General features: G+C 38.4%; 4 protein-coding genes and 1 pseudogene across 4 annotated transcripts; all 5 read left to right on the top strand.

The window, feature by feature from the left end:
- Positions 1-286: 286 nt before the first annotated feature.
- LOC149099054 (histamine H2 receptor-like) lies at positions 287-2,790 on the top strand. The gene is made up of 2 exons (XM_089277863.1): positions 287-2,152; positions 2,681-2,790. The coding sequence occupies exon 1, from the start codon at positions 1,055-1,057 to the stop codon at positions 1,940-1,942; it is 888 nt and encodes a 295-aa protein (XP_089133989.1). The 5' UTR covers positions 287-1,054; the 3' UTR covers positions 1,943-2,152; positions 2,681-2,790.
- A 3,540-nt stretch (positions 2,791-6,330) lies between these two features.
- LOC149099055 (melanocortin receptor 5-like) lies at positions 6,331-9,397 on the top strand. Its single transcript, XM_089277923.1, has 2 exons — positions 6,331-6,976; positions 8,012-9,397. Exon 2 carries the CDS (start codon positions 8,073-8,075, stop codon positions 8,853-8,855), a length of 783 nt encoding a protein of 260 aa, XP_089134049.1. The 5' UTR covers positions 6,331-6,976; positions 8,012-8,072; the 3' UTR covers positions 8,856-9,397.
- Positions 9,398-12,792: 3,395 nt separating this feature from the next.
- LOC149099056 (melanocortin receptor 5-like) lies at positions 12,793-14,004 on the top strand. Its single transcript, XM_089278131.1, has one exon. The coding sequence runs from the start codon at positions 12,886-12,888 to the stop codon at positions 13,675-13,677; it is 792 nt and encodes a 263-aa protein (XP_089134257.1). The 5' UTR covers positions 12,793-12,885; the 3' UTR covers positions 13,678-14,004.
- Positions 14,005-16,710: 2,706 nt separating this feature from the next.
- Positions 16,711-18,535, top strand: LOC149099057 (melanocortin receptor 4-like). Its single transcript, XM_089277864.1, has one exon. The coding sequence runs from the start codon at positions 17,020-17,022 to the stop codon at positions 17,818-17,820; it is 801 nt and encodes a 266-aa protein (XP_089133990.1). The 5' UTR covers positions 16,711-17,019; the 3' UTR covers positions 17,821-18,535.
- A 4,678-nt stretch (positions 18,536-23,213) lies between these two features.
- On the top strand, positions 23,214-25,054 carry LOC149099058 (melanocortin receptor 5-like; annotated as a pseudogene).
- Positions 25,055-25,358: the final 304 nt, after the last annotated feature.

Here is a 25,358-nt window from a genome sequence, read left to right on the forward strand (position 1 = left end):
AGACCCTACCCGATAAAGAAAATACACAGATGTCTGTTAAAAAGTGGCAGTCATAATTCTGCTTTTGTGTCATTTATATTCATTTTCTGTTTGAAAAATGGATTATTTGAAAAAGTCACTTAACTGTACATGAACAAGCAAAACAGTTTTTTCCTTAAGCAGTAGCTTTTATTGTAATTGCATCCTATCACAAAAAGATTATTTACAACTCTGACGAACGTCCCTTTGTTATTCGGCATGAAAAGTAAATTTTTGCAGGTGTATGGTTTCTCTGGCTCACGTCTCTCTCATAATCCATCATTCATTTCGTTAGAGAATAAACTGTCTTTTCTAAAATCCACTTACACAACATTGCCTGTTATTGAACTTTTTATCCTTGTAAAATGCATCCATTAGATCTAATTGCCGTCAAAGGGGCAAAATTACCAGCCATTGTCGCAAAAAATAAAATCCGACGCAAGTTTTTGCAAGATTTCAAACACCTGGCAAGACAAATGCACTTGAAATACGTTTCCCAGGGTCAAAGCAAAACCATTTGCCCCTTCCACGTCAGATATACCTGGGATCTCTCAGTGCAAAGCAGTAGCTCTAGAAACCTACCTGAAGGAAGGTAAGAGGCATTGCCTTTATTTTTGTTTCCTGCGGAGAGAACGACAGGATTCTTAGGTCTTGACTACCGCTCGTATTGCGGGCACAGCTACCGTAAGCAGGGAAACTGCTGACAAAAAGGTATAAGGGGAGCCATGGGGAACAAAAATCAAGTAATCGATTTCTATCCAGGTCCTGTGTTTGACTTTGAAATTCTTTTTCAAGCCATTGTTCTCCAAAAAACTATGCACAACCTAAACGTGAGAAGAAAACTATTCATGCCCTAGAAAATTGTCCAACCACCATCCCCCTCCCCTCTCAATAAAGTAATGGTCCGTTCCTAAATTAAATCTATTAAATTAGAAGTTTCTGTCCTCTAATTTACTAAATAATGTCAGCTATTTTTTAACCCTTAGCAGAAATGGAACAATTACAAGAAGAAGCCTATTGATCTTCGTTCAAAGAAATGACTGTTGAATATTTTCCAAAAAAGGAGGACCCTAACTGGTTTCCAGTCGTCATCACTGAGTTTCTTGTGATATCGATAATCCATGCCATCACAATTATCGCCTTTACAAAAAATCGCCATCTACGCAAGCGCAGTACTTACCTCATAATGAACCTGACTGCGGCCGATCTATTGGTGGGTGTCGTAACAGGACCAGTGATCGTGTACCTTGAACGGCAAGATTGCGGCTGGCCAGGATTAATTATTTGCGCCATAGGAAACTCTTTTCCAAAAGCTTCCCAGGTCAATCTTTTCTTGATATCCTTAGAGCGGCTACATGCAACACTTTTCCCTTTCAGGCATTGCTTGACCACGAAATGGGTTTACTTTAAAATTATCATCGCTAGCTGGTTAATAAGTTTCTCTCTGGCCTTTGTCATTGTTAATTTAACACAAGAAGCCATACATTACGCATGGGCATCATTCTGTGTTGTCACTTTACTTGTCCTCACGGTCTCCTATATCATCATTTTCATAAATGTTCAAAGCAACCCTTATTCACAACATCATGGTTCAGTTGGCAAGGAAAGGAAACTGTCAGTAACATTATTCATAGTCACTGGAGTTTCCATTCTCACCATTCTTCCTATGGCTATCCTAAACTCCTTACCAGAAGGCATAATGCAAAAATGGCTCAATACGTCAAGCGTCGATCTCCATAAAACTCTAGCTGTGATATATTTTGCTAATTCCATTGTGAATCCTCTTGTATATGCCATACGAATGCAGGAATTTAGAAAAGCGTTTGTAAACTTGGTATCGCGACAGAGCCAAGCCGATAAGCGACAACAGGCGGGAGCCGAGCAGAAAAGATGTCATCGTTCACAGCCTCAAACTGTGTTGTAAACTGCCAAAGATTCGAAAAGACCCTGGCGAGGTAGGTTACCGTACCCCACGTTGATATTTAAAACTCGGTGAGAAAACTTATACCATTATCTCGTTTGGACGCGAACGACCATAATCTTGATGCGGACATTACTGAATAGAAACTATGGCCTTAGTTGGATTTTTTTTTTTTTTTTTTTTTTTTTTTTACAGTCTACGAATACATCATAGGTGAAGTTTATATGAAATAATTCATATGTGAACTGCGGTTGTAGATGAAAGTGAAGAATGATCATAGCTGTAAATTTTCCAATTTAAGCAATTGGAAAGAAGAAGCCTGAAAAAATCAGGGTTTCAACGGGATTCGAACCCGTGACCTCCGTGATACCGGTGCGATGCTCTACCACTGCTGAGCTATGAAGCCACACATTAGGAGCGAGGTCAATTTATTGAGTGCATATCTTCACGTGAGTAGTGAAATGATGTGAAGTTTATATGAAATAATTCATATATGAACTTCGGTTGTAGATGAGAGTGAAGTATGATCATCGCAGTAAATTTTCCAATTTAAGCAATTGGAAAGAAGAAGCTACAATGTGTGGCTTCATAGCTCAGTTGGCATAGCATCGCACCGGTATCGCGGAGGTCACGGGTTCGAATCCCGTTGAAGCCCTGATTTTTTTTCAGGCTTCTTCTTTCCAATTACTTAAATTGGAAAATTTACTGCGATGATCATTCTTCACTTTCAATACATCACAGGAAAGGAATTTTTTAGTATATAAATTTCATTTACTCAAGATGGCCTAGTAAGCTGCGCAGTCGGTCTCCAGCGGTAGACTACTGATAAATATACTATAATTTCCCCAAAACTAGCTATAATAAAACAAATTTAAAACGAGGGATAGTAAGATAGTGGAAAAGCAGATTTGCACGATAGTGTCATTTGACTACAACTACCAGAATTCATTTCGTTTTCCTTTATTATTTAACTTTTGAATCCGCTGTGGAAAAATGACGTTGTAGTCAAATGACGCGATCATGCAAATGGCCTATTGTAATGGATGGTAGCCAGGTTGTCGTTCGTCTGTTCAATAATAGATCACCGATGGCGTCAAAATGTGTCAAGAACTGACGTTCTTACCACATTTTTGACGTCATCTTTGATCTATTACTGAACAGACGCACGGCAGCATGGAATCTATTTGTTTTATACAATAGGGAAACAAACTACTACATAATAAAAGCCTTTATCTTTCAAAATCTTTCAAAACCTTTGCACACTTTGAAAAACACGAAAATAGCCATTTGACGTAATCTAGTGTCTATACAAAAAATAAAGAAATCTCATTGGTTGCTATGTGTAGCAAAGAATTGTGATTGGTTCAGGGAAATCACGCAACTGTCAATCGCTTCTCGTTGAATGAAAACTTACAGAAAAAGCAAAATTGAGCTGCGAAAACAACAGATCTTATACAAAATGCTGGAAAAAAGGAGTCAGTTTTTGCCATCAAAGCTCCCCGGTGAGCTAAAAAACCTGGACGTTGCCATGAATAATGCAGGAGTTGAAAAATACGCTCGGAAAACTAACGGTTGCGGTCAACACTGGAGACCATTCGATTCGATTTTTGAATGAAAGGAGTGACGGTAGAACTTTGTTTCCTCTGTGGTTGGTGATTCTCAAATCACTTTGATGTAGTGTCGAAGACACTTTCTGGCTGCGATGCAGTTGGCCGTTAGCTGTAGTAAACTATACTCTGCTCGCTGCTGTGCCCTGAAACGGACTGGAGCATTCGCGTCGGAAAGCATAGACTATTCACAGCCGCTCTGTATTCACGCACTCTAAAGAAAAAGCGAGCGAAGCGAGCGCGAGGCACGTGGGGGTAAGGGGTGGGGTTTGCGAGCGAAGCGAGCAAGAAGAATAGAGAGGCTGTAGACATCTTTGGAAAAAAGTGGACTTATTAGGCTCCTCCCCCTGTTATTGCCTTGTTACTAACAGCTCCACCCATTGACAAATTTACTAAATCAGACCAGTAAAATTTGAGTGGTAAATTGCTTGTTTGATTGATTGCAAGTATCAGTTTGCAAACAACAACACGTACGTGTGTTCGTGTGTCGAGAATGTCGTCTCGGATGACTTCTTCAACTCCAAGAAAAGCTGCTAAAAGGGGAGAAAGCCGAAATCAAGCGGTCCTTCCAATTTTTGTAGGATATGCGTTCTTTTGCTATTCGCTTGGGGAATCTTAGCAAGACGTTTTACATATCTGCGAAGAATCTTTTCCGAAGGCGTTACACGGTGTGGCATTTGTCAACTACAATGAGCGTGAGACAATTGTTTAGCGGAAAATCTTCATTCTATAACATGTTCCGAATTTTGCATCCAAAAAGTCTTCCGCTGTCTTCGGAAAACAAGCTTGTATTTCGCTTCTCTAATCAGTAGAAGCAAGTCCGTCTTTGTTGAAACAACGATGGAGGGAATCCTAAGCTCTTTCATCTCTTGTATATGTCAGTTCAACATTCGCACATTTGCATTTCTTTTGCCGTTGCGTAGGGTTGATATATCAGACTTTCCTCAAAGCTGGTAGGCAAAATTGCAACAACTTCTTTAGACCGAAGAAGATGAACAGCAGCCTCTCTCTGTTCATCTTTGAGCGAAGAAACGTTGAAATTTCTCTTAACGGGATTCTCCATTTTGAATCACAGCACGCGTGTTAGTGATGACAACTGCTGCAAGCCGCGCCTGGACGCGATCATGATCAGCCGTTGTCAAGGTGATGACACTTTTTTTCGCCTTTCAACCAATGGGAATTTTCCGTTTCTGGAGAAACGGAGAATTCACTTTTTCCAAAGATGTCTATTATTCTTCATCCCAACCCCCTACCCAGTCAAGTCTTCCGTTTTGCGCAGGCGTCCAGTTCTGTCGCGATTCTATCCACGTGTTCAACGATCGAATAAAAATACGAGAAAACAGAGGGCTGTGAACAGTCTAGGGAAAGCAAGGTTATGTCAGTGTTTATTTTAACTAATTTTAAGAAGCGGTGTTGTGATGTTTCATTCCTGACATCAATCTGTGTCAACAATTATTTTGAGATTGAGAAAAGATGAATTTTTAAAATAAATTAATCGCACAGACGTTTTGCTTACTGGGTTTGTAAAATTCGACACAAAGTAATAGTCTCTTACCTTGAAGTAATTTCAAGACCGATTTTGTATTTGGTTTAGTCTCGCTCGACTGCCTACTCAGACTGCCCGAGTATATTTTCTGAGACATTTTCTAAAAAAAAAAAGGCTTTTTCTTTCTTTTTCCTGCTTTTCGTACCTGTTTACAGCCTCGATATGACTAGTTTTAGTCCTTGTCTTTCGCCCAGTCATGTAAAATATTATCTAAATTCTCAAAACTTTCCACCACTTTAAAAAACAAAAGGAAAATGTTTGTCATATTGACGTCAATTATGCGTTTGTTGTGTAGTAGATCATAGGCAAGAACCAATCAAAATGCGAGAATAATACTTTCCTTTCCTTTTTTAATCTGCAACTACGCCTGGCCTGTCTCAATGTTACACAGTATTCGAGTAGCCCAAATACAGGTGATTGGGTGATGTAAACTTGTTGCAGGTAGAAACTGGGAATTATTATCACTTTGTCGGGCATTGTGACGCATTTTGCGGGCTAAAATGGAGAATTTGGCGGGCTAAAATACATTTTAGAAATAAACTGTCAGTTTAGCAATTGTACAATAAATTTCAACACTTAAAAATTTTCCTTTCATGTCTTCTACAATTTTTGAAAACTCAAATGGCAAGATTTTGTAATTTCTTGCCAGTTTCGCTTGATGTATTGTGAATTTTCATTCAGGGAAAATAAAAGCCATTCAACTTGTAAACGCTCGCGTGATTGTTCACACCGTTTCGTTGTCATTTTTTCAGCTTTTATTTTCTCAATGCCCTCCAAAGTGATAATAATATTAATAGAGTTTATGTTCTTGGGCATAAATATGTATTGAGCCCTTCTCAGAGCTCATTTTAACCCTCGACTAGTGGCTCGGGCTGAAATGAGTCTGAGTCGGGCCCAAAACATATTTATGCCCGCGAACATACACTCTATTGTTTTATTACAGTTAACAATATTGTAACATTATCATACGCAAACCTTTCGTGTAAAAAACGTTGGAACGCCCAGCCTAAGTTATGGGATTCTTAAGAGATTATTCAGTGCTTTATTAATTACATTTTTTCTATTCAGTAACACCTTTTTTGACATTAATAAATCTAATTGCTTAACGAACTTTGTATTTTTCCTACAATATACATATACCATACATTCTGATGTAAACGTTAGCTCATTATAATAATGATACATAAGTAAAAAAATATGCAAAGATTTGAAGGAAAAGTTTGGGAGAATTTGAAAAACCTGTGGAAACACTCGCCTGCGGCTCGTGTTCCCACAGCATTTCCCGTTCTCCCAAACTTCCACTCGTGTTTCTATAACTCGATAGACTGACACGGTACATGTTTTCTATTTCTTAACGAAAACCGTTTTCTTTTTAACTGAATTTTCCACTACTGTCTCGCCCCTAGGCACCTTTGATGTCAATCGGTCAGGCCGGAAACAAAGGGCAGCGAAGGGGTTTGATGGATTTTTCAAGAATAACATGTCCACAATTCAATTGCGTCATGTTCGAACATTGGAAAACTATTGGGCACGAGACATCATGATTGTTGACAACTGCTCCATTCCTTTATCTATCCCATGACGTCATTATTGATTCTTTTATGACAGATCGCTATCGAAACTGTGCATCAGAGAGCAAGCTGCAAATTTTGCAGATAGGTTCATTTTAAGCCAAGCAAATTTGAAAGGCTAAAAGTTGGCGAATTCGATTATATCAGTTGATTCCCTGTTTAACGAACCGAATAAAACATCAAATTTGATTCTCAATCAACTGAATGTCGTCTGAGGCCTGAAACAAAAGCGGGAAGCAGCAACAAATTTGCCAACGTGAAGTTTTACCTGAAATTCTGGGGAAACTTGTGAAACCGAGTCTCAGCTTAGGAGGTAAGTAATTCTTTTATGATCACGAAATCGAAAAACAAGAAAGTCAGAATTTTTTTAACCAACAAAGGCCTGTAATCTTATGGGGCAAAAACACATCCAGCCCATCTGTCTCTTCTTCGTATGTCCGTTTTGACATAATGTCATGAATTCTAAGGGAAAATGAAAAATGAAATACTCGTAGTCGCTTCATGCTATACAAACCGGGATAAGCTCCGGCCTGGTGGGCCACTTGGCCCTTATACAGACTTTACCTTACCTTATTGGCTGAATAGGCCATTTCGATATATTACAATTCTAAGTTGGCTCGGAGGCTTAGGGGAGCAAAACAAAAGAAATTAATTATTTATCCCTCATCCTCGATGCGAGTTCATTTGTTTTATTCCCCGAAGCCTCGTAACCAACAGTTTTAATATATTGAAACTGGCCTATTATGAGGTATTTTTTTTCTAACGAAATGAAAAGTAAAAAACCTTAAATTTCGCAGAAACATTATCACGTAAACGGGCTTGCTGGTTAACAGAGTTTCCTTCTGAACTTAGAATCAATAATAATGAAAGACAAATATTAAAAATTCAGAATAGACTACCAGCGAACACATCACGAGAAGCAATGAGAACGCTGAGGTGGACTTCTTTCTTATCGAAAAGAAACCCAACCATTTTTACATATATTAGTATAATATGATATTCCCGATCTGAATAAGGTATTCTTCATCAGCACCATTTGAACATCAAATTAGCTGCACAAAATTTCGTCCATCTGTTCATGGCTATATGGGCGCACATTGTCACACAACACTGCTTTTTAACGAGCTTGTTTATCCAAGGCAAAACATTAACATCCGAGAAAAATATGTTTATGATAACTGACGTCCGTGTATATTATAATCATTTATTCTTAAATATTTACCGGAACACAGGCATATAAAAAGGTACCATTATTTATTAGATCTTTACGTTTGATTTCTCTAAACTAGCAACTGGCTATACTAATGTACTTTATGTTATTACCATTCTTTTCTTGCAATCACCTTAGCTGGGCTGGAATAAATACGAGAACGCCATTGCGGAAACAACGTTGAATCCGGGTCAACGAAATGACTACTGATGCTTCTCCAGCCTGGTTCCCAGTCTACATCACTGAATTTCTTGTGATATCGATTATCAATGCCATCACTATCGCTGCCTTTGCAAGAATCTGCCATCTACGCAAGCGCAACACGTACCTTATAATAAACCTGACTGTGGCCGATCTACTGGTGGGTGCCGTGACGGGACCTTTGTTCTCTTTAAAAAGACCAATAGAAAGCAATGTCCTCATATGGGGCATTAAACTCACCTTCTCAATAGCTTCCCAGGTCAATCTTTCCTTGATATCCTTAGAGCGGCTACATGCAACACTTTTTCCCTTCAGGCATTGCCTGATCACTAAACGGCTCTACTTTAAAATTATCGTCGGTAGCTGGCTCATAATTTTCGCTATCGCCTTTGTCATGGCTAATTTATCAAAACAAGCATTTCAATACGCATGGGCATCATTTAGTGTTCTCACCCTCCTGGTCCTTACAGTTTCTTATGTCATTATTATCGTAAATGTTCAAAGAAGTCCACACTCACAACATCATGGTTCAATCCACACGGAAAGGAAACTGTCAGTAACATTATTCATAGTCACTGGAGTTTCCGTTCTCACCATTTTACCCTGGGCTGTTTTCCATTCTATGCCAGTCGATCTACAGGAAGAATTGTCCAATGCGTCAAGGATTGAAACCCATCGTGTGCTAGCTGCGATCTATTTCGCGAGTTCCATTGTGAATCCTCTTGTGTATGCCATACGAATGCAGGAATTTAGAAAAGCTATAAGAAACCTTGTTTGTTAAAGTACAGAGCCCACCGGAGTGAGTCCTTTACAGCTTCAAACCATGTCGTAAACATTAAACCACAGAAACGATGAACTGAACACACATTACACAGACTATCGACGCCATCAACTCTCAACTAAAGAGAAACAATTCCAGGAAAAGACGCAGCAATAAAAACTGAGCTGAGAAAAATACTAAAATACTTTATCCAGCTCTACTCCATAGATGGAAAATGTCCAACACTGACATTTTTTGTATTTCAATAGTTCCCAGAATCTTACGTTCAAGTCACTAAGGCCCACGCACACCGAGCTACAAGACTTAAACATAGATATAATACTGGCTAATTACACAAACAAGATATAAAATAAATAAAGTTAAATACTCGAATAGTTGAATAATTCGTATAGCTCGAATGTTAGACCTTTTCTTCTGATATTTAGTGAAACGTATTCCTATGTACCACCTGGCCATACATTTTCTGTAATAACGGTCCCATAATGGTACATACTCGGTAATTAAACAAATAATTTTTCTAGCTTGAGAATTAAAGCTATTAATCTGAAATTTAGCCGACATCATCTCTGTATCATTGACTTTAAAACCCATTTGGGTTTAGGATTGAGTTATTTATATATGAGTATTTCGCACTTTTTTAAAGCGTCTGTATACATAAATTGTAGAACAGTTAATAATTGCAGCATGTCTTCATGCGACACTTAGATAGCTCAATTGGTAGGACGCTGGAGTGCAGTATTTGTCCACCGTCTTGCGATAATTGGTTCAAAATCAGCTACAAATGATAAATTTTCCTTTTTCCTTTATTTTTGCTGAGGATGAACAGCGGATGTATGTATCGTTTACCAAGACAGCGCTGTAGTTTTCTAGCAATTTTCTGTGTTTATGAACAAAAATAAGGCTTATTAATTTGCGTAAGTGGTGAAGGTACGCACGTTCGTAGGGATGGACAGGCTTGGAACGGAAAATGACACGCCAATCAAAATATTTTACCTCCATGGACTACCAAATTTTCTAAGTATGGGATCCCGATGTGGCGCCTCCGAGGCGGGGGAGCTACGCTGTTAAGACAGCGAGAGTCGCAATCCAATACTCCAGTGTTCGGAATGTTAATGCTAACAATACACTTACATGAAAATATAATGCTTGAGAAAAGAGGAGTTTTAACCACAACGAAAACCGATTTCATTTTACCAACTGAGTTTTCCTCTTCTGTCTCGTCCCCAGGGCCTTTGCATTTCATCACCCAGCGCGGGGCTTGATGTATTTTTCAAGAGTAACAGGCCCACAATTCAACTGCATCACTGACTCGATCATTAGAAAAAAAAATATTGGGTGCGAGACATTTTCCGCTCAAAATTATTGACAACTGGTTCATCCCTTTATACATCTGTCCCACGACGTGATATTTGATTGTTTAATAGCAGGTCACTATTGAAATTGTGCCGTCAGATAATTCAAAGACTAAAATTTGGTGTCTTCGGTAATATCGGTTGGTTCTCTGTTTAACACACCGAATAAAACGCGAAATTTGATGCAAATCATCTGATTGTCGTCTGAGGCCTGGAACCGAAGCGGGAAACAGCAAGCAATTTGCCAACATGAAGTTTCACCTTAAATGCTCGGCAAAAATATGAATCCGAGTCTCAGCCTAAGAGGCAAGTGATGTTTTCTACTACGAAAATGAAAACAGAAAGGTTAGAATTTTTTAACCAACAAAGTCGTGTTTGTAAAGAACAGAAACAAATTCAGCTCATCTGTCTCTTCTTTGTAAATCAGTTTTCACAGATTGTGGTGGATTCTAGTGCAAAAAACTGGAATACCGAAAAAATAGCTCTTAAAATACCACTTAAAATAGCTCTTAAAATTCAGTCACATAACAGAGGGGTGCCATCTGTAGTAAAATTCATCTGACCCTTCCCAATAAAGGAATCATACAAATTTCTGTCAAAATGTGGCAGTTATAATTCAGCTTTTGTGTCGTTTATATTCATTTACTCTTAAAAAAGGAATATTTTTAAAACGTCACTTAACTACTCATTGTTGATTCTTTTATGACAGATCGATATCGAAACTGTGCATCAGATAGCAAGCTGCAAATAGGCTCATTTTAGGCCAAGTTAATTTCAAAGGCTAAACGTTGGCGTATTCGACAATATCGGTTGATCCCCTGTTTAACGGACCGAATAAAACATCAAATTTGATTCTAAATCAGCTAAATGTCGTCTGATGTCTGAAACAAAAGCGGGAAACAGAACAAATTTGCCAACGTGAAGTTTCACCTGAAATTCTGGGAAAACCCGCTGTGAAGCCGAGTCTCCGCCTAAGAGGTAAGTACTGTTTTATGATCAAGAAAATGAAAAACAAGAAAGTTAGAATTTTCTTTAACCAACAAAGGCCTGTAATCTTATGGGGCAAAAACACATCCAGCCCATCTGTCTCTTCTTCGTATGTCAGTTTTGACATAACGTCGTAGATTCTAGGGGAAAATGAAAAAAATATTGCTCTTAAAATGAAGGGAACATAGCAAGGCGCTTTGACTCTTATGCAAGATAATTTTCCATATGAGTCAAATTTAAGCCTAATTTAGATGTCAATTTCAAAGATCAAGCGTTGACATAGACTGTAAAATGGTTGATGCAACTGAATTTCCCGAAGACAAACCCCAAGAAAAAGCAAGAAAATAATCAACGTAAAATTTACCTGTAATTTCTGGGCAAAAATATCTTTCAAGGTAAGAGAAATGCCTTGCGAGAGAGGAAGCAGTTCAGCACATCTGTCTCGTCTTTTCGATTATATGTTGGTCGGGTTGTGGTAAATTGTAGTCGTGAAACTACAGTCCTACCAAACATAGCACCTTAGATGACCGCGGATATTGAATGAATGGCGGTACTCATCTAGAACGTTATCAAAACCGACTGTTTCATGGAATAGAGTCAGGTCGTTTGTATTACAAAAACATTTAATCCTTCAGATTGAACGCAATACAGAATTGCTAAGGTAACTCCGCTTTACCCTAATCTATATTTGACCCATTTACGATCATATAACACTAAAGTTTATTTACAGCCTCGAAGAACTCTCCAGTAGATAACCTATTGTCGGTTTTACTCCGCTAGTGGATAAGCAACTTCTCGAGGGAAATAAGTATTTGCTTAATAGGCCAATTTCGATATATCCAAATTCTAACTTGGCTCCGAAACTTAGGGGAACAAAACAAAAGAAATTAATTATTCATTCCTCATCCTCGATGCGAGTTCATTAATTTTATCTCTGTAGCCAAGTTAGAGTTTTAATATACTGAAATTGGCCTTTTGTCAGGTATTCTTTTCTAACGAAATGAAAAGTGAGGAACCTTAAATTTCGCAAAAACATTATCACGTAAATGGGCTTGCTGGTTAACAAACTTTCCTTCCGAAGTGAGGAATCAATGATAAGCGTTCTACAATAAAGTCTATGAAAGGCAAAACATCCCGGATAGACACCCAGCGAACAGGCGACGAGCAGCACTGAGAGGGCCGAGGTGGCCGGGGTGGACTTCTTTCTTTTCTTAACGAAACACTTGCTAAACCATTTTTCCATATATTGGTAAAATTTTTTATTCCCAACCTGGAATAAGGTGTTATTCATCAGCACCATTTAAATATAAAGTGGTGTTCGTCAAATCAGCTGCGCAAAATTTCGTCCATCTGTTTATGGCTATATGGGCATAAATCGTCACACAACACTGCTCTTTAATGAGCTTGTTTATCCAAAGCGAAACATTAACATCCGAGTAAAATAAATCTATGACAACTAAAATTCGTGCATAGTACAATCATTTATTCCGAAATATTTAAGGGAGCACAGACATATAAAAACGTAACATTATTTATTAGATCTTTACGTTTGCTTTCTCTCAACTAGCAACGGGCTATACTAATGTATTTTATTTTATTATCTTTTTTTTTTTGTTTGAAATCACCATAGCTGGGCTGGAATAAATACGAGAACGCCATTGCAGAAAGAACGTTGAATCCGAGATAACGAAATGACTACTGATGATTCTCCAGTCTGGTTCCCAGTCTTCATCACTGAATTTCTTGTAATATCGATTATCAATGCCATCGCTATCATCGCCTTTGCAAGAATCTGCCATCTACGCAAGCGCAGTACGTATCTTATAATTAACCTGACGGTGGCCGATCTACTGGTGGGTGCTGTGACAGGACCACTGTTTGTGTGCCACCAAAAAAAGGAAGACATGCTGCCACGCTTTATTATTAGGCCCATTGATCTCACCTTCCTAATAGCTTCCCAGGTCAATCTTTCCTTGACATCCTTAGAGCGGCTACATGCCACACTTTTTCCTTTCACGCATTGCTTGATCACGAAGCGGCTGTACTTTAAAATTATCGTCGGTAGCTGGCTTATAATTTTCGCTATTGCCTTTGTCATGGCTAATTTATCAAAACAAGCATTTCAATACGCATGGGCATCATTTAGTGTTCTCACACTCCTTGTCTTTACAGTTTCATATATCATTATTATCGTAAATGTTCAAAGAAGTCCTCATTCTCAACATCATGGTTCAATTCACACGGAAAGGAAACTGTCAGTAACATTATTCATAGTCACTGGAGTTTCCGTTCTCACCATTTTACCCTGGGCTGTTTCCCATTCTATGCCAGTCGATCTACAGGAAGAATTGTCCGATGCGTCAGGGATTGAAATCCATCTTGTGCTAGCTGCAATCTATTTCGCAAGTTCCATTGTGAATCCTCTTGTGTATGCCATACGAATGCAGGAATTTAGAAAAGCTATAAGAAACCTTGTTTGTTAAAGTACGGAGCCCACCAGAGTGAGTCCTTTACAGCTTCAAACCTTGCCTTAAACTGTAAACCACAGAAACGATGAACTAAACACACATCACACAGACTATCAACGCTATCAACTTTCAACTAAAGAGAAACAATTCCAGGAAAAGACGCAGCAATAAAAACTGAGCTGAGAAAAATACCAAAACAGTTTATCCATTTCCGGCTCCATACATGGAAAATGTCCACACTGACACTTTTTGTATGTCAATAGTTCCCAGAATCTAACGTGCAAGTCACTAAGGCCAGAGCACACCGAGCTACAACACTTAAACATAGATATAATAATACCTAATTACACAGACAAGATATAAAATAAACATACTTAAATACTCGACTAGTTGAATAATTCGTATAGCTCGAATGTTAGACCTTTTCTTCTGATATTTGCCAAAAAGTATTCCTATGTGCCACTTGCCCATACATTGTCTGTAACAGCGTTCCCATAATGGTACATACTCAGTAATTACACAAATAATTTTTCTAGCTTGAGAATTTCAGCTATTAATCTAAAATTTAGCCGACATCATCTCTGTATCATTGACTTTAAAACGATCATTTCATTTGGGTTTAGGATTGAGTTATTTATAATTGAGTAATTCACATTTTTTTTTAAAGCTTCTGTATACATAAATTGTAGAACAGTTAATAATTAAAGCATGTCTTCATGCGACACTTCGATAGCTCAATTGGTAGGACGCTAGAGTGCAGTATTCGTCCACCGTCTTGCGGTAACTGGTTCGAATCCGTTACAAATGATTAATTTTCGTTGTATTTTCCTTTTCTTTTTTTTTTTTTTTTTTCCTGAGGATGAACAGCGGCTGGGTATATCGTTTACCAAGACAACACCGTATTTTTCTTGCAATTTCCTTTGTTTATGAACAAAAACAAGACCCTTAAAGCTTGTTAATTTGCGTAAGTGCTAAAGGTACGTACGTACATAGGGACGGACAGGCGTGACACGGAAAATTACATGACAACCAAAATTGTTTACCTCGATGAGCTACCAAATTTTCTAAGGAAGGGCCCCTGCTGCCGCTCCTTCGAGGCCCAAATGCTCTGCTATTAAGACAACGTAAGTGGCAATCCAATGCTAACGATTCACTAACGTAAAAATAAAATGTTTGACAAAAGCGAGTTTAACGACAAAAAAAACCGTTTTCTTTTTAACAACTGGATTTTGCGCTTCTTTCTCGTCCCCAGGCACCTTTGACGTCAATCGGTCAGGCCGGAAACAAAGAGTACCGCGGGGTTTGATGGATTTTTCAAGAATAACATGTCCACAATTCAACTGGGTCATGTTCGAACATTAAAAAAGTATTGGGCACGAGATATCATAATCATTGACAACTGCTCCATCACTTTATCTCTTCCATGACGTCATTATTGATTGTTTTAAGGCAGATCGCTATTGAAACTATGCATCACCTAGCAAGCTGCAAATTTTGCATATAGGTTCATCTTAGGCCAAGCAAATTTGAAAGGCTAAAAGCTGGCGAATTCGATAATATCAGTTGATTCCCCGTTTAACGAACCGAATAAAACACCAAATTTGATTCTAAATCAACTGAATGTCGTCTGAGGCCTGCAACAAAAGCGGGAAGCAGCAACAAATTTGCCAACGTGAAGTTTTACCTGAAATTCTGGGGAAACCTGTGAAACCGAGTCTCAGCTTAGGAGGTAAGTAATTTTTTTATAATCAGGAAATTGAAAAACAAGAAAGTTTGAATTTTTTTAACCAACAAAGGCCTGTAATCTTATGGGGCAAAAACACATCCAGCCCATCTGTCTCTTCTTCGTATGTCCGTTTTGACATAATGTCATGAATTCTAAGGGAAAATGAAAAATGAAATACTCGTAGTCGCTTCATGCTATACAAACCGGGATAAGCTCCGGCCTGGTGGGCCACTTGGCCCTTATACAGACTTTACCTTACCTTATTTGCTGAATAGGCCATTTCGATACATTACAATTCTAAGTTTTCTCGGAGACTTAGGGGAACAAAACAAAAGAAATTAATTATTTATCCCTCATCCTCGATGCAAGTTCATTTGTTTTATTCCCCGAAGCCTCGTAACCAACAGTTTTAATATATTGAAACTGGCCTATTATCAGGTATTTTTTTCTAACGAAATGAAAAGTAAAAAACCTTAAATTTCGCAGAAACATTATCACGTAAACGGGCTTGCTGGTTAACAGAGTTTCCTTCTGAACTTAGAATCAATAATAAGCGTCCTACTGTAAAGTCTATGAAAGACAAATATTAAGAATTCAGAATAGACCACCAACGAACACATCACGAGAAGCAATGAGAACGCTGAGGTGGACTTCTTTCTTATCGAAAAGAAACCCAACCATTTTTACATATATTGGTAAAATATGATATTTCCGATCTAAAATAAGGTATTCTTCATCAGCGCCATTTGAACATCAAATCACTTGCACAAAATTTCGTCCATCTGTTCATGGCTATATGGGCGCACATTGTGACACAACACTGCTTTTTAATGAGCTTGTTTATCCAAGGCAAAACATTAACATCCGAGTAAAATATGTCTGGGATAACTGAAATCCGTGTATGGTATAATCATTTATTTAGCTCTTATTAACCGAGCTGGAGGTCTGTAGGGGAGAATCTTGACCGAGGTCGTGAGTACAGACCGAACGCATTGAGGTCTGTACACACGACTGAGGTCAAGATTCTCCCATACAGATCGACTTAGCTCGGTTAATAAGATGTTTATTATATGGCAAAGAAGAAAACTTTAATTCGTTTAATGAAACTGGTTTGCTGACATTTTGCTTGCGAACGGCGATGAGCTTAACATACACCTGCCGAACTTTGCTCGTCGTCTTTACTTTTTTTTTTTTTTTTTTTTTTTGTCATCAGGCTTTTTGGCACTTCCATAAATGATTGAGAAGAAAATAAAAGAAAATGGTGAACATTTCTGTATTTTAGTTTGCTACTTTTTTAACGCAAAATGAAACCGATCTAGATACCGTTCTAGATGGGAAAATCTAGACCGCGGTCAATATCGATTTCAGCCAATCAGATTCGTGAATTCGGTAGTTTCCAGTCCTTGTGAGACACAGCCATATAATAATCTTAAATTTTTACCGGAGCACAGGCTCGTAAAAAGATAACATTATTTATTAGATCTTTACGTTTGATTCCTCTAAACTACCAACTGGCTATACTAATGTACTTAATTTTTTTTTTTTTAATTCTTTTTTTGAAATCACCTTAGCTGGGCTGGAATAAATACGAAAACGCCATTGCGAAAGAACGTTGAATCCGGGTTAACGAGATGACTACTGATGATTCTCCAGTCTGGTTCCCAGTCTTCATCACTGAATTTCTTGTGATATCGATTATCAATGCCATCACCATCATCGCCGTTGCAAGAATCTGCCATCTACGCAAGCGCAGTACGTACCTTATAATAAACCTGACTGTGGCCGATCTACTGGTGGGTGCCGTGACGGGACCACTGTTCCTGTACCACAAAGATGAAGAGAGCAACAGTTTCACATTACCACGACTTATTCTTTGGGCTATTAGACTCACCTTCCCAATAGCTTCCCAGGTCAATCTTTCCTTGATATCCTTAGAGCGGCTACATGCAACACTTTTTCCCTTCAGGCATTGCCTGATTACGAAACGGCTTTACTTTAAAATCATCGTCGGTAGCTGGCTTATAATTTTCGCTATCGCCTTTGTCATGGCTAATTTATCAAAACAAGCATTTCAATACGCATGGGCATCATTTAGTGTTCTCACCCTCCTGGTCCTTACAGTTTCTTATATCATTATTATCGTAAATGTTCAAAGAAGTCCACACTCACAACATCATGGTTTAATTCACACGGAAACGAAACTGTCAGTAACATTATTCATAGTCACTGGAGTTTCCGTTCTCACCATTTTACCCTGGGCTGTTTTCCATTCTATGCCAGTCGATCTACAGGAAGAATTGTCCGATGAGTCAAGGATTGAAATCCGTCTTGTGGTAGCTGCAATCTATTTCGCGAGTTCCGTTGTGAATCCTCTTGTGTATGCCATACGAATGCAGGAATTTAGAAAAGCTATAAGAAACCTTATTTGTTAAAGTACGGAGCCCACCAGAGTGAGTCCTTTACAGCTTCAAACCTTCAAGCCTTAAACTGTAAACCACAGAAACGATGAACTAAACACACATCACACAGACTATCGACGCCATCAACTTTCAACTAAAGAGAAACAATTCCAGGAGAAGACGCAGCAATAAAAACTGAGCTGAGAAAAATACCAAAACAGTTTATCCATCTCGGCCTTATAGATGGAAAATGTCCAACACTGACATTTTTTGTTTGTCACTAGTTCCAAGAATGTTACGTACAAGTCACTAAGGCCCACGCACACCGAGCTGCAAGACTTAACCCTTAGAATACCAAAAATACCCCAAAAATACCGTTTTTAACCGTTTAGTCAGGTTTTTTGGCTGCCATGACGCTAAATAAACATAGATATAATACTGGCTAATTGCATAGACAAGATATAAAATAAAAGAAACTTAAATACTCGAATAGTTGAATAATTCGTATAGCTCGAATGTTAAACCTTTTCTTCTAATATTTGGTGAAAAGTATTCCTATGTGCCAGTTGCCCATACATTCTCTGTAATAGCGTTCCCATAATGCTACATACTCGGTAATTAAACAAATAATTTTTCTAGCTTGAGAATTAAAGCTATTAATCTGAAATAGAGCAGAAATCATCTCTGTTTCATAGACTTTAAAACGGTTATTTGGGTTTAGGATTGAGTTTTTTATAAACTAGACGCTTTGCTGCGTGTACCCAGGCAGTCGTTATACTGAGAGACACTAGCTATATTGCAATTGAGCTAAATGTTCTGCATTTGAAGTCGTACGAAATTCAATCGAATCGATGTGGTCAAGCTACTCTGCCTTTGATTGCATTTCTTGGAATCGATTAATAGATTGTTATTCGTTTGCAGGCCTTTAGGGCGTGAAATGAGTCAAGGTCTTTATATCAGCCTATAAACATTTCAGTGTATTTTCATTAGCCTTTGTCGTTGTTGTTGTTGTTGTTTGCGTTTCTCAAGCAAGCAAGACATTTTGAATTTTAGAGTTATGGTTGTGCGTGACATAGAGCTACGAACGCGTTTGTCGAAAAACATATACTTATCTCGTGATTTTTAGCCCATTCAGAAGTTAAAGTATTAGAAAAAGTGCTTATGTAAATGCTTTTTTGTTCAGTGCAGAAAATTAGTCGCCTAGATAGCCAAAGTAAGTTCCAGATGTTTACACTATTTTCCGGCCGCAATGTTGGTGTACCGCTGTAAATTTGTGCAAAATACTTCGACGAATATAGGATTGCGTGACAGTACAAGCCAATTGTTTTGCTGGGTTCAACATACATTAGTTTCTTTCAGCTTAAATGTACAATAATTCGCTACGTATGTTTCATTCTTGTAAAGATACATAACTCTGTTACACGAAAATAATATAAAATAAAGATTTTAACTTTATTATACTTTACGAAGTTTCTCAGAGCGTTTTACGTAGGTGCACTCGAACAGATACATTCGTGAACAAATTCTCTAACCTTTCTGCTCTTGTTGCTCAGACGTTTTTGAGTTCGTGCTGGGATTCTACTTGGTTCACGATCACGTTTAAAAATACCATGACGTTTCTGAAAATGCTTTTTATCAAGTTGAAGAGTTGATAGCCCCGATTGATAGCTCCTTTGGTATAACATGATTCTTGATAAATTCACTCAAAATGTTCGCTCGTAAATTGATCTCTCGTGAGGTTTGCAGACCGACCCGTTTCGAAAACGCTTAACGTCCTTTAGTGTTTGTCTACGCGAACGGTGTGTTCGTTTGTATGTGATTTCATGGCCCTAGAAATCATGGAATCCATGCTAACTTTTCACGACGACAACTTCTGTAAATTCCGTGTGCTGTACAATTTCGTTCCCAGAGTCATCGTTCCCCTTGACCAGCGGTCGGAAAACGAGAGCTCTTGGAGCAACCATTTTGAAATAACATAAATCTGGTGATTCTGCCCATCCGGTTTCACTGCGCATTTTGCATCTATGGCGCATGCCTGAAATGGTTGCTCCCAGAACTCTCGTTTTCCGACCGCTGGTCAAGAGGAACGAAGAGATTGATTGAAGAGATTGATTGAAGAGATTGATTGAAGAGATTGTGTGCTCTACGCATGCACAGGTGGCGCATGCGCTTTAGAGACCAGACTACGATTTATGACTGAACGAGGAAAAAAAGGAGAGCCGAATTTTAAACCCAGGCCTCACTGCCTGGATAATGAATAATTCACATTTTTTTAAAGCCTCTGTATGCATGAATTGTAGAACAGTTAATAATTGCAGCATGTGTTCATGCGACGTTTCGATAGCTCAATTAGTAGGACGCTGGAGTGCAGTATTTTTCCACCGTCTTGCGGTAACTGGTTTAAATCCGTTACAAATGATTAATTTTGGTTTCTTTTTTAAATTTTTGCTGAGGATGAACAGCGGCTGGGTATATCGTTTACCAAGACAACACCGTAGTTTTCTTGCAATTTCCTTTGTTTATGAACAGAAACAAGACTTTTAAAGCTTGTAAATTTGCGTAAGTAGTGAAGGTACGTTCGCACGTAGGTGAGGACGGACAGGCGTGGAACGGAAAATGACGCGCCAACCAAAATATTTTACCTCGATGGATTACCAAATTGTCTAAGTATGGGATTCCGCTGTGGCACCTTCGAGGCGCAGGGGCTTCGCTATTAAGACAGCGGGAATGACAATCCAAATACTTCTGTGTTGGGAAAGTCAATGCCAACAATATACTTACATGAAAATATAATGCTTGAGAAAAGAAGAGTTTTAACCACAACGAAAAACGATTTCATTTTAACAACTGAGTTTTCGGCTTCTGTCTCGTCCCCAGGACCTTTGCATTTCATCACCTAGCGCGGGGCTTGATGAATTTTTCAAGAGTAACAGGCCCGTAATTCAACTGCGTCACTGACTCGAACATTAGAAAAAATATTGAGTACGAGACATTTTCCGTCCAAAATTATTAACAACTGGTTCATCCCTTTATCTGTCCCATGACGTGATATTTCATTGTTTCATAGCAGGTCACTATTGAAATTGTGCCGTCAGATAGCAAGCTACAAATTTTGCATAATTTATAACTTTAAGCCGAGTTCATTTCAAAGACTAAAATTTGGCGTCTTCGGTAATATCGGTTGATTCTCTGTTTAACAGACCGAATAAAACGCGAAATTTGATGCAAATCATCTGGTTGTCGTCTGAGGCCTGGAACCGAAGCGGGAAAAAGCAAGCAATTTGCCAACATGAAGTTTCACCTTAAATGCTCGGCAAAATTATGAATCCGAGTCTCAGCCTAAGAGGTAAGTAATGTTTTCTATCAAGAAAATGAAAACAGAAAGGTTAGAATTTTTTAACCAACAAAGTCGTGTTTGTAAGGAACAGTAACAAATTCAGCTCATCTGTCTCTTCTTTGTAAATCAGTTTTGACAGATTGTGGTGGATTCTAGAGAAAAAAGAATGGAATACGGAAAAAATAGCTCTTAAAATACGGCTTAAAATAGCTCTTAAAATTCAGTCACATAACAGACGGTTGTCGTCTGTAGTAAAATTCATCTGACCCTTCCCAATAAAGGAAATATACAAATATCTGTCAAAATGTGGCAGTTATAACTCAGCTTTTGTGTCGTTTATATTCATTTTCTGTTTGAAAAAGGAATATTTTAAAAAAAGTCACTTAACTGCTCATGAACAAGCAAAACAGTTTTTTCCTTAAGCGCTGGCCTTTATTGCAATTGCACCCTATTACTAAAGTGTTATTTACAATGCTGAAAAACGCTCCTGTGTTATTCGACATGAAAAGTAAATTTTTGCAGGTGTATGGCTTCTCTTGCTCACGGCTCTCTCATAAGCAATCATTCATTCCGTTGGAAAATAAATCGTCTTTTTTAAAAGTAACGTGCGCAACATTGCCTATTATTGAGCTTTTTATCCTTGGAAAATTATTTCTAATTGCTGTCAAAAGAATAAAATTTATACTAACTGCCAAAAATAAAATTCGCAAAAAATAAAATCAGATGCAGGTTCTTGCAGGATTTCAAACACTTTGTAAGACGAATGGTCTTACCATCGTCAAAACAAAATCATTTACCCCTTCCATGTCAGATCTAACTGGCATCTTCCAGTTCAGCCATCAGTAGCTCTAGAAACCTACCTGGAGGAAGTGAAGCAACGAACTGTGCATGGATAAAAATAACCAGACTAAGAACGAATTTGTCATCCAAAGAACGTAAAGCGTTGAACGCTTTCAAACAAAACAGTGACCAAAATTTTTAAAAAGCCGATGAGGAAAGAAACAATATATCAAATTCGAGAGACAGTGCTTCATCGGGATGTCCAAACACCGAGAAGAGAGTCGAAAATACGACGCGCAGCGGAGTATTTTCGACGAAATTCGAGGTGTTTGGATAGCCGACGAAACACTGTCTCGAGTTTTTGATATATCTTCTCAATCGAAGCAAAAATTAAGGAGTAAACGGAGAAATAAAATCGTCAAAATCTATGCTAATTAAGACCGGGTATCCAAACCTCCTTTACTGTTGTGATTTTCTTTGTTTTAACTTGACGAATTATTAATGAGTTTGAGAAGCATGGAGTAGTCATGGATAAAAACGATAAAAGACAAGAGGGACACACGCAAATCAATGACCCAGTGGAATTCGTGTAAGGATTCGTGAAAGGCGAAGCCCTGAGACCCCTCCAAACAAACTTTTCAAAAACAACATTTGAGGAGGACATCAAAACATAAAAGTCATGTGTTGCTGCTAGAGGTTATCCAAAGAATCTGCATGATAGAAAGTCTTGCATATTAAAAGAAATCTTGCCTTTTGTAACACAATATCAACCATCGGTGTCCGACCTCAAATATGGTAAAAATGACACTTGACACAAAATCAACCTTTCTTACGACCAATTTTCAAAGAACCACCTCTCGTTTCTTTTCTCCATTTCCTTTAATCCCTAAACGATATGCTCGTCAGAGCAAACCTGTTAAGAGCCTGCATTGTTAAATGTTTCCATTGTTTGAAGTCGTGTAAGCCTGTTACTTCTTGCTACTCCCTTGCTACTCCCTACTGCTTATTCTTTAACTTTTTATCCTTGCACAATGGATCTCTTAGATCTAGATATATTAAGTAAGTTTGTAATCATAGCTTCGTGCAATGTATGATGTTAATAAAGACAATTGATCAGGAAAACGATTCAAAACAACGGAACTATTTTAAGCCTATTAAAATTGTGTTTGGGTCCTCTAAACTTCTGAATGTTGTTGTTGTTGAATGCACTTAGCTACAACAAGCTAGTTTTCAGTCATGCTACTTAGACTGAATGAAAGAAATATTGGAAATAAACATAATAGGCTTAAAAATACCAACTGGCGGAAGGAAGACCAGTTGGCTATTTACAAGCATGAACGCGGAGTTATTTAGCTATCTATATAATAAGCTATTTGTTTTAACAATTATTTAATCCTTAGCTAGAATGGCTCAATGACAAGAAGAGGCCTATTAGTTTTGGTTCAAAGAAATGACTGTTGACGCTTCTCCTACAAAAGGGGACACTGACTGGTTTCCAGTCCTAATCACTGAGTTTCTTGTGATTTCCATAATCAATGCCATCACTATCACCACCTTTACAAGAAATCAACATTTACGTAAGCGCAGTACGTACCTCATAATTAACCTGACTGTAGCCGATCTACTGGTGGGTGTCGTAACAGGACCAGTGATCGTGTACTACCATCAAAAAAATGAAAAACATAACAACGATTGCACTTGGCCAGGATTGATTATTTGTGCCATGAAAACCACGTTCCCGCTAGCTTCCCAGGTCAATCTTTCCGTGATAGCTCTAGAGAGGCTACAGGCAACAATCTTTCCCTTCAGGCATTGCTTGATCACGAACTGTGTTTACTTTAAAATCATCATCGCTTGCTAGTTTACAACGTTCCCTCTGGCCTTTGTTATGAGTATTTTATCACAGGAAGTCTCTCACTACGCATGGGCATCATTTAGTGCTGTCACTTTACTTGTCCTGGCAGTCTGTTATATCATAATCATTGTGAATGTTCAAAGCAACCCTCATTCGCAACATCGTGGTTCAATTCACAAAGAAAGGAAACTATCCGTAACATTATTCATAGTCACTGGAGTTTCCGTTCTAACCATTCTTCCTTTGACTATTTTCGACTCCATGCCATTAGACGTAAAGGAAAAATTGGACAATGCGTCAAGCGTGAATGTCCATGAGATGCTGTCTGTGATCTTTTTTGCCAATTCCATTGTAAATCCTCTTGTATATGCCTTGCGAATGCACGAATTCAGAAAAGCGTTTCTTAAATTGGTATCAGGACAAAGCCAAGGCGATCAAAGACAACAGCCCGGAGCTGGGCAGAGAAGAAGTCATCGTTCACAACCTCAAACTGTGTTGTAAAATTTAAACTGCCAAAGACTTGAAAAGATGCCAGCTAGACCTACTTTCGAAGTCACCTCTCCTACATTGATATTAAAACTTTAAAAGCTTTCCAGGCGCACTGAGACCATGCAAGGTATAAGAACACCAGACCAAGCAAATAGCACGACTCTCTTTCTGCCTGCGCGTCTTTGATAGAAACCTTCGACTATTATCTTGCTTTAAAACGAACATCCATGATCATACTGCGGAAATTACATTACCTTTTCATCTCGAGAGAGTGGCAAGTTTTGCAGTCTACAAACACAAATTAAGAAATTATTTTTAGTAAGGAAATTTTACCTATTCAAGGTGGCCTGGTCAGTTGCATAGACAGTCTCGAGCGGTACCCTACTAGAGATAATAAAAAAACAAGGGATAATACGATGACAGAAATGGCGAGGGCAGATCCAGGATTTTTAAAGTGGGGGTAGGTGGTACCTTTGGGTTGTAGAATTCATGGGGCATTACCCAAAACTGTTTCAATTGAGAATTGGAACCTAATTTGAAACTCTTACACCACAGATTCCAGCAATGCCAACAAGGTGAAAATAACACTGACGTAAACTGCCCAGAGTGTTTCCCTTCATTTATGCTACAATATTCACAATCTATTTCTTTTGTTATTTTTTGCTCCTTCGAAAGGGAGGTGGCTAGCCACCAAAGCCATCCTCTAGTAAAATGTTAAACATACTTACAGGGTCCCACTGGTTCCTGTCCAAAATTGCAAATTTCCAGAGATTCCTTTGTCTCGTACGAGTAGTTCCCATACGAAACTTAATACAATAAAAAAGAAAAATCCAAAGATAGAACTGAGTTTGGCAGAAAGGCTCAGTGCCAGGTTTGAATTATGAGAGATTGCCACTGACGTTGTTTAGCCAGCTAGTAGACGGACCAATCAGTCACTAAAAATTCCAATTCCACTTGTGATGTCAGTTTCAAAGGCTAAGAGTAGGCATACCTGTTAATCTCGGTCCGGTTTGCATAACAGAACGAACAGGGTACGAAATTTGATGCAAATCAACTCTGATATCCAGCATCCATAATAACAAACTGCCTCAAAACAACAGGGTGGAAACA

This window comes from Orbicella faveolata, unplaced genomic scaffold, assembly GCF_042242905.1.
Source record: "Orbicella faveolata isolate gen_17 unplaced genomic scaffold, um_ofav_v1 contig_46, whole genome shotgun sequence".
NCBI lineage: Eukaryota > Metazoa > Cnidaria > Anthozoa > Scleractinia > Merulinidae > Orbicella > Orbicella faveolata.

Excerpts from the sequence above, each read along its gene's own strand:
- LOC149099054 (XM_089277863.1), top strand. The coding sequence starts at position 1,055 with ATGACTGTTGAATATTTTCCAAAAAAGGAGGACCCTAACTGGTTTCCA.
- LOC149099056 (XM_089278131.1), top strand. The coding sequence starts at position 12,886 with ATGACTACTGATGATTCTCCAGTCTGGTTCCCAGTCTTCATCACTGAA.
- LOC149099055 (XM_089277923.1), top strand. The coding sequence starts at position 8,073 with ATGACTACTGATGCTTCTCCAGCCTGGTTCCCAGTCTACATCACTGAA.
- LOC149099057 (XM_089277864.1), top strand. The coding sequence starts at position 17,020 with ATGACTACTGATGATTCTCCAGTCTGGTTCCCAGTCTTCATCACTGAA.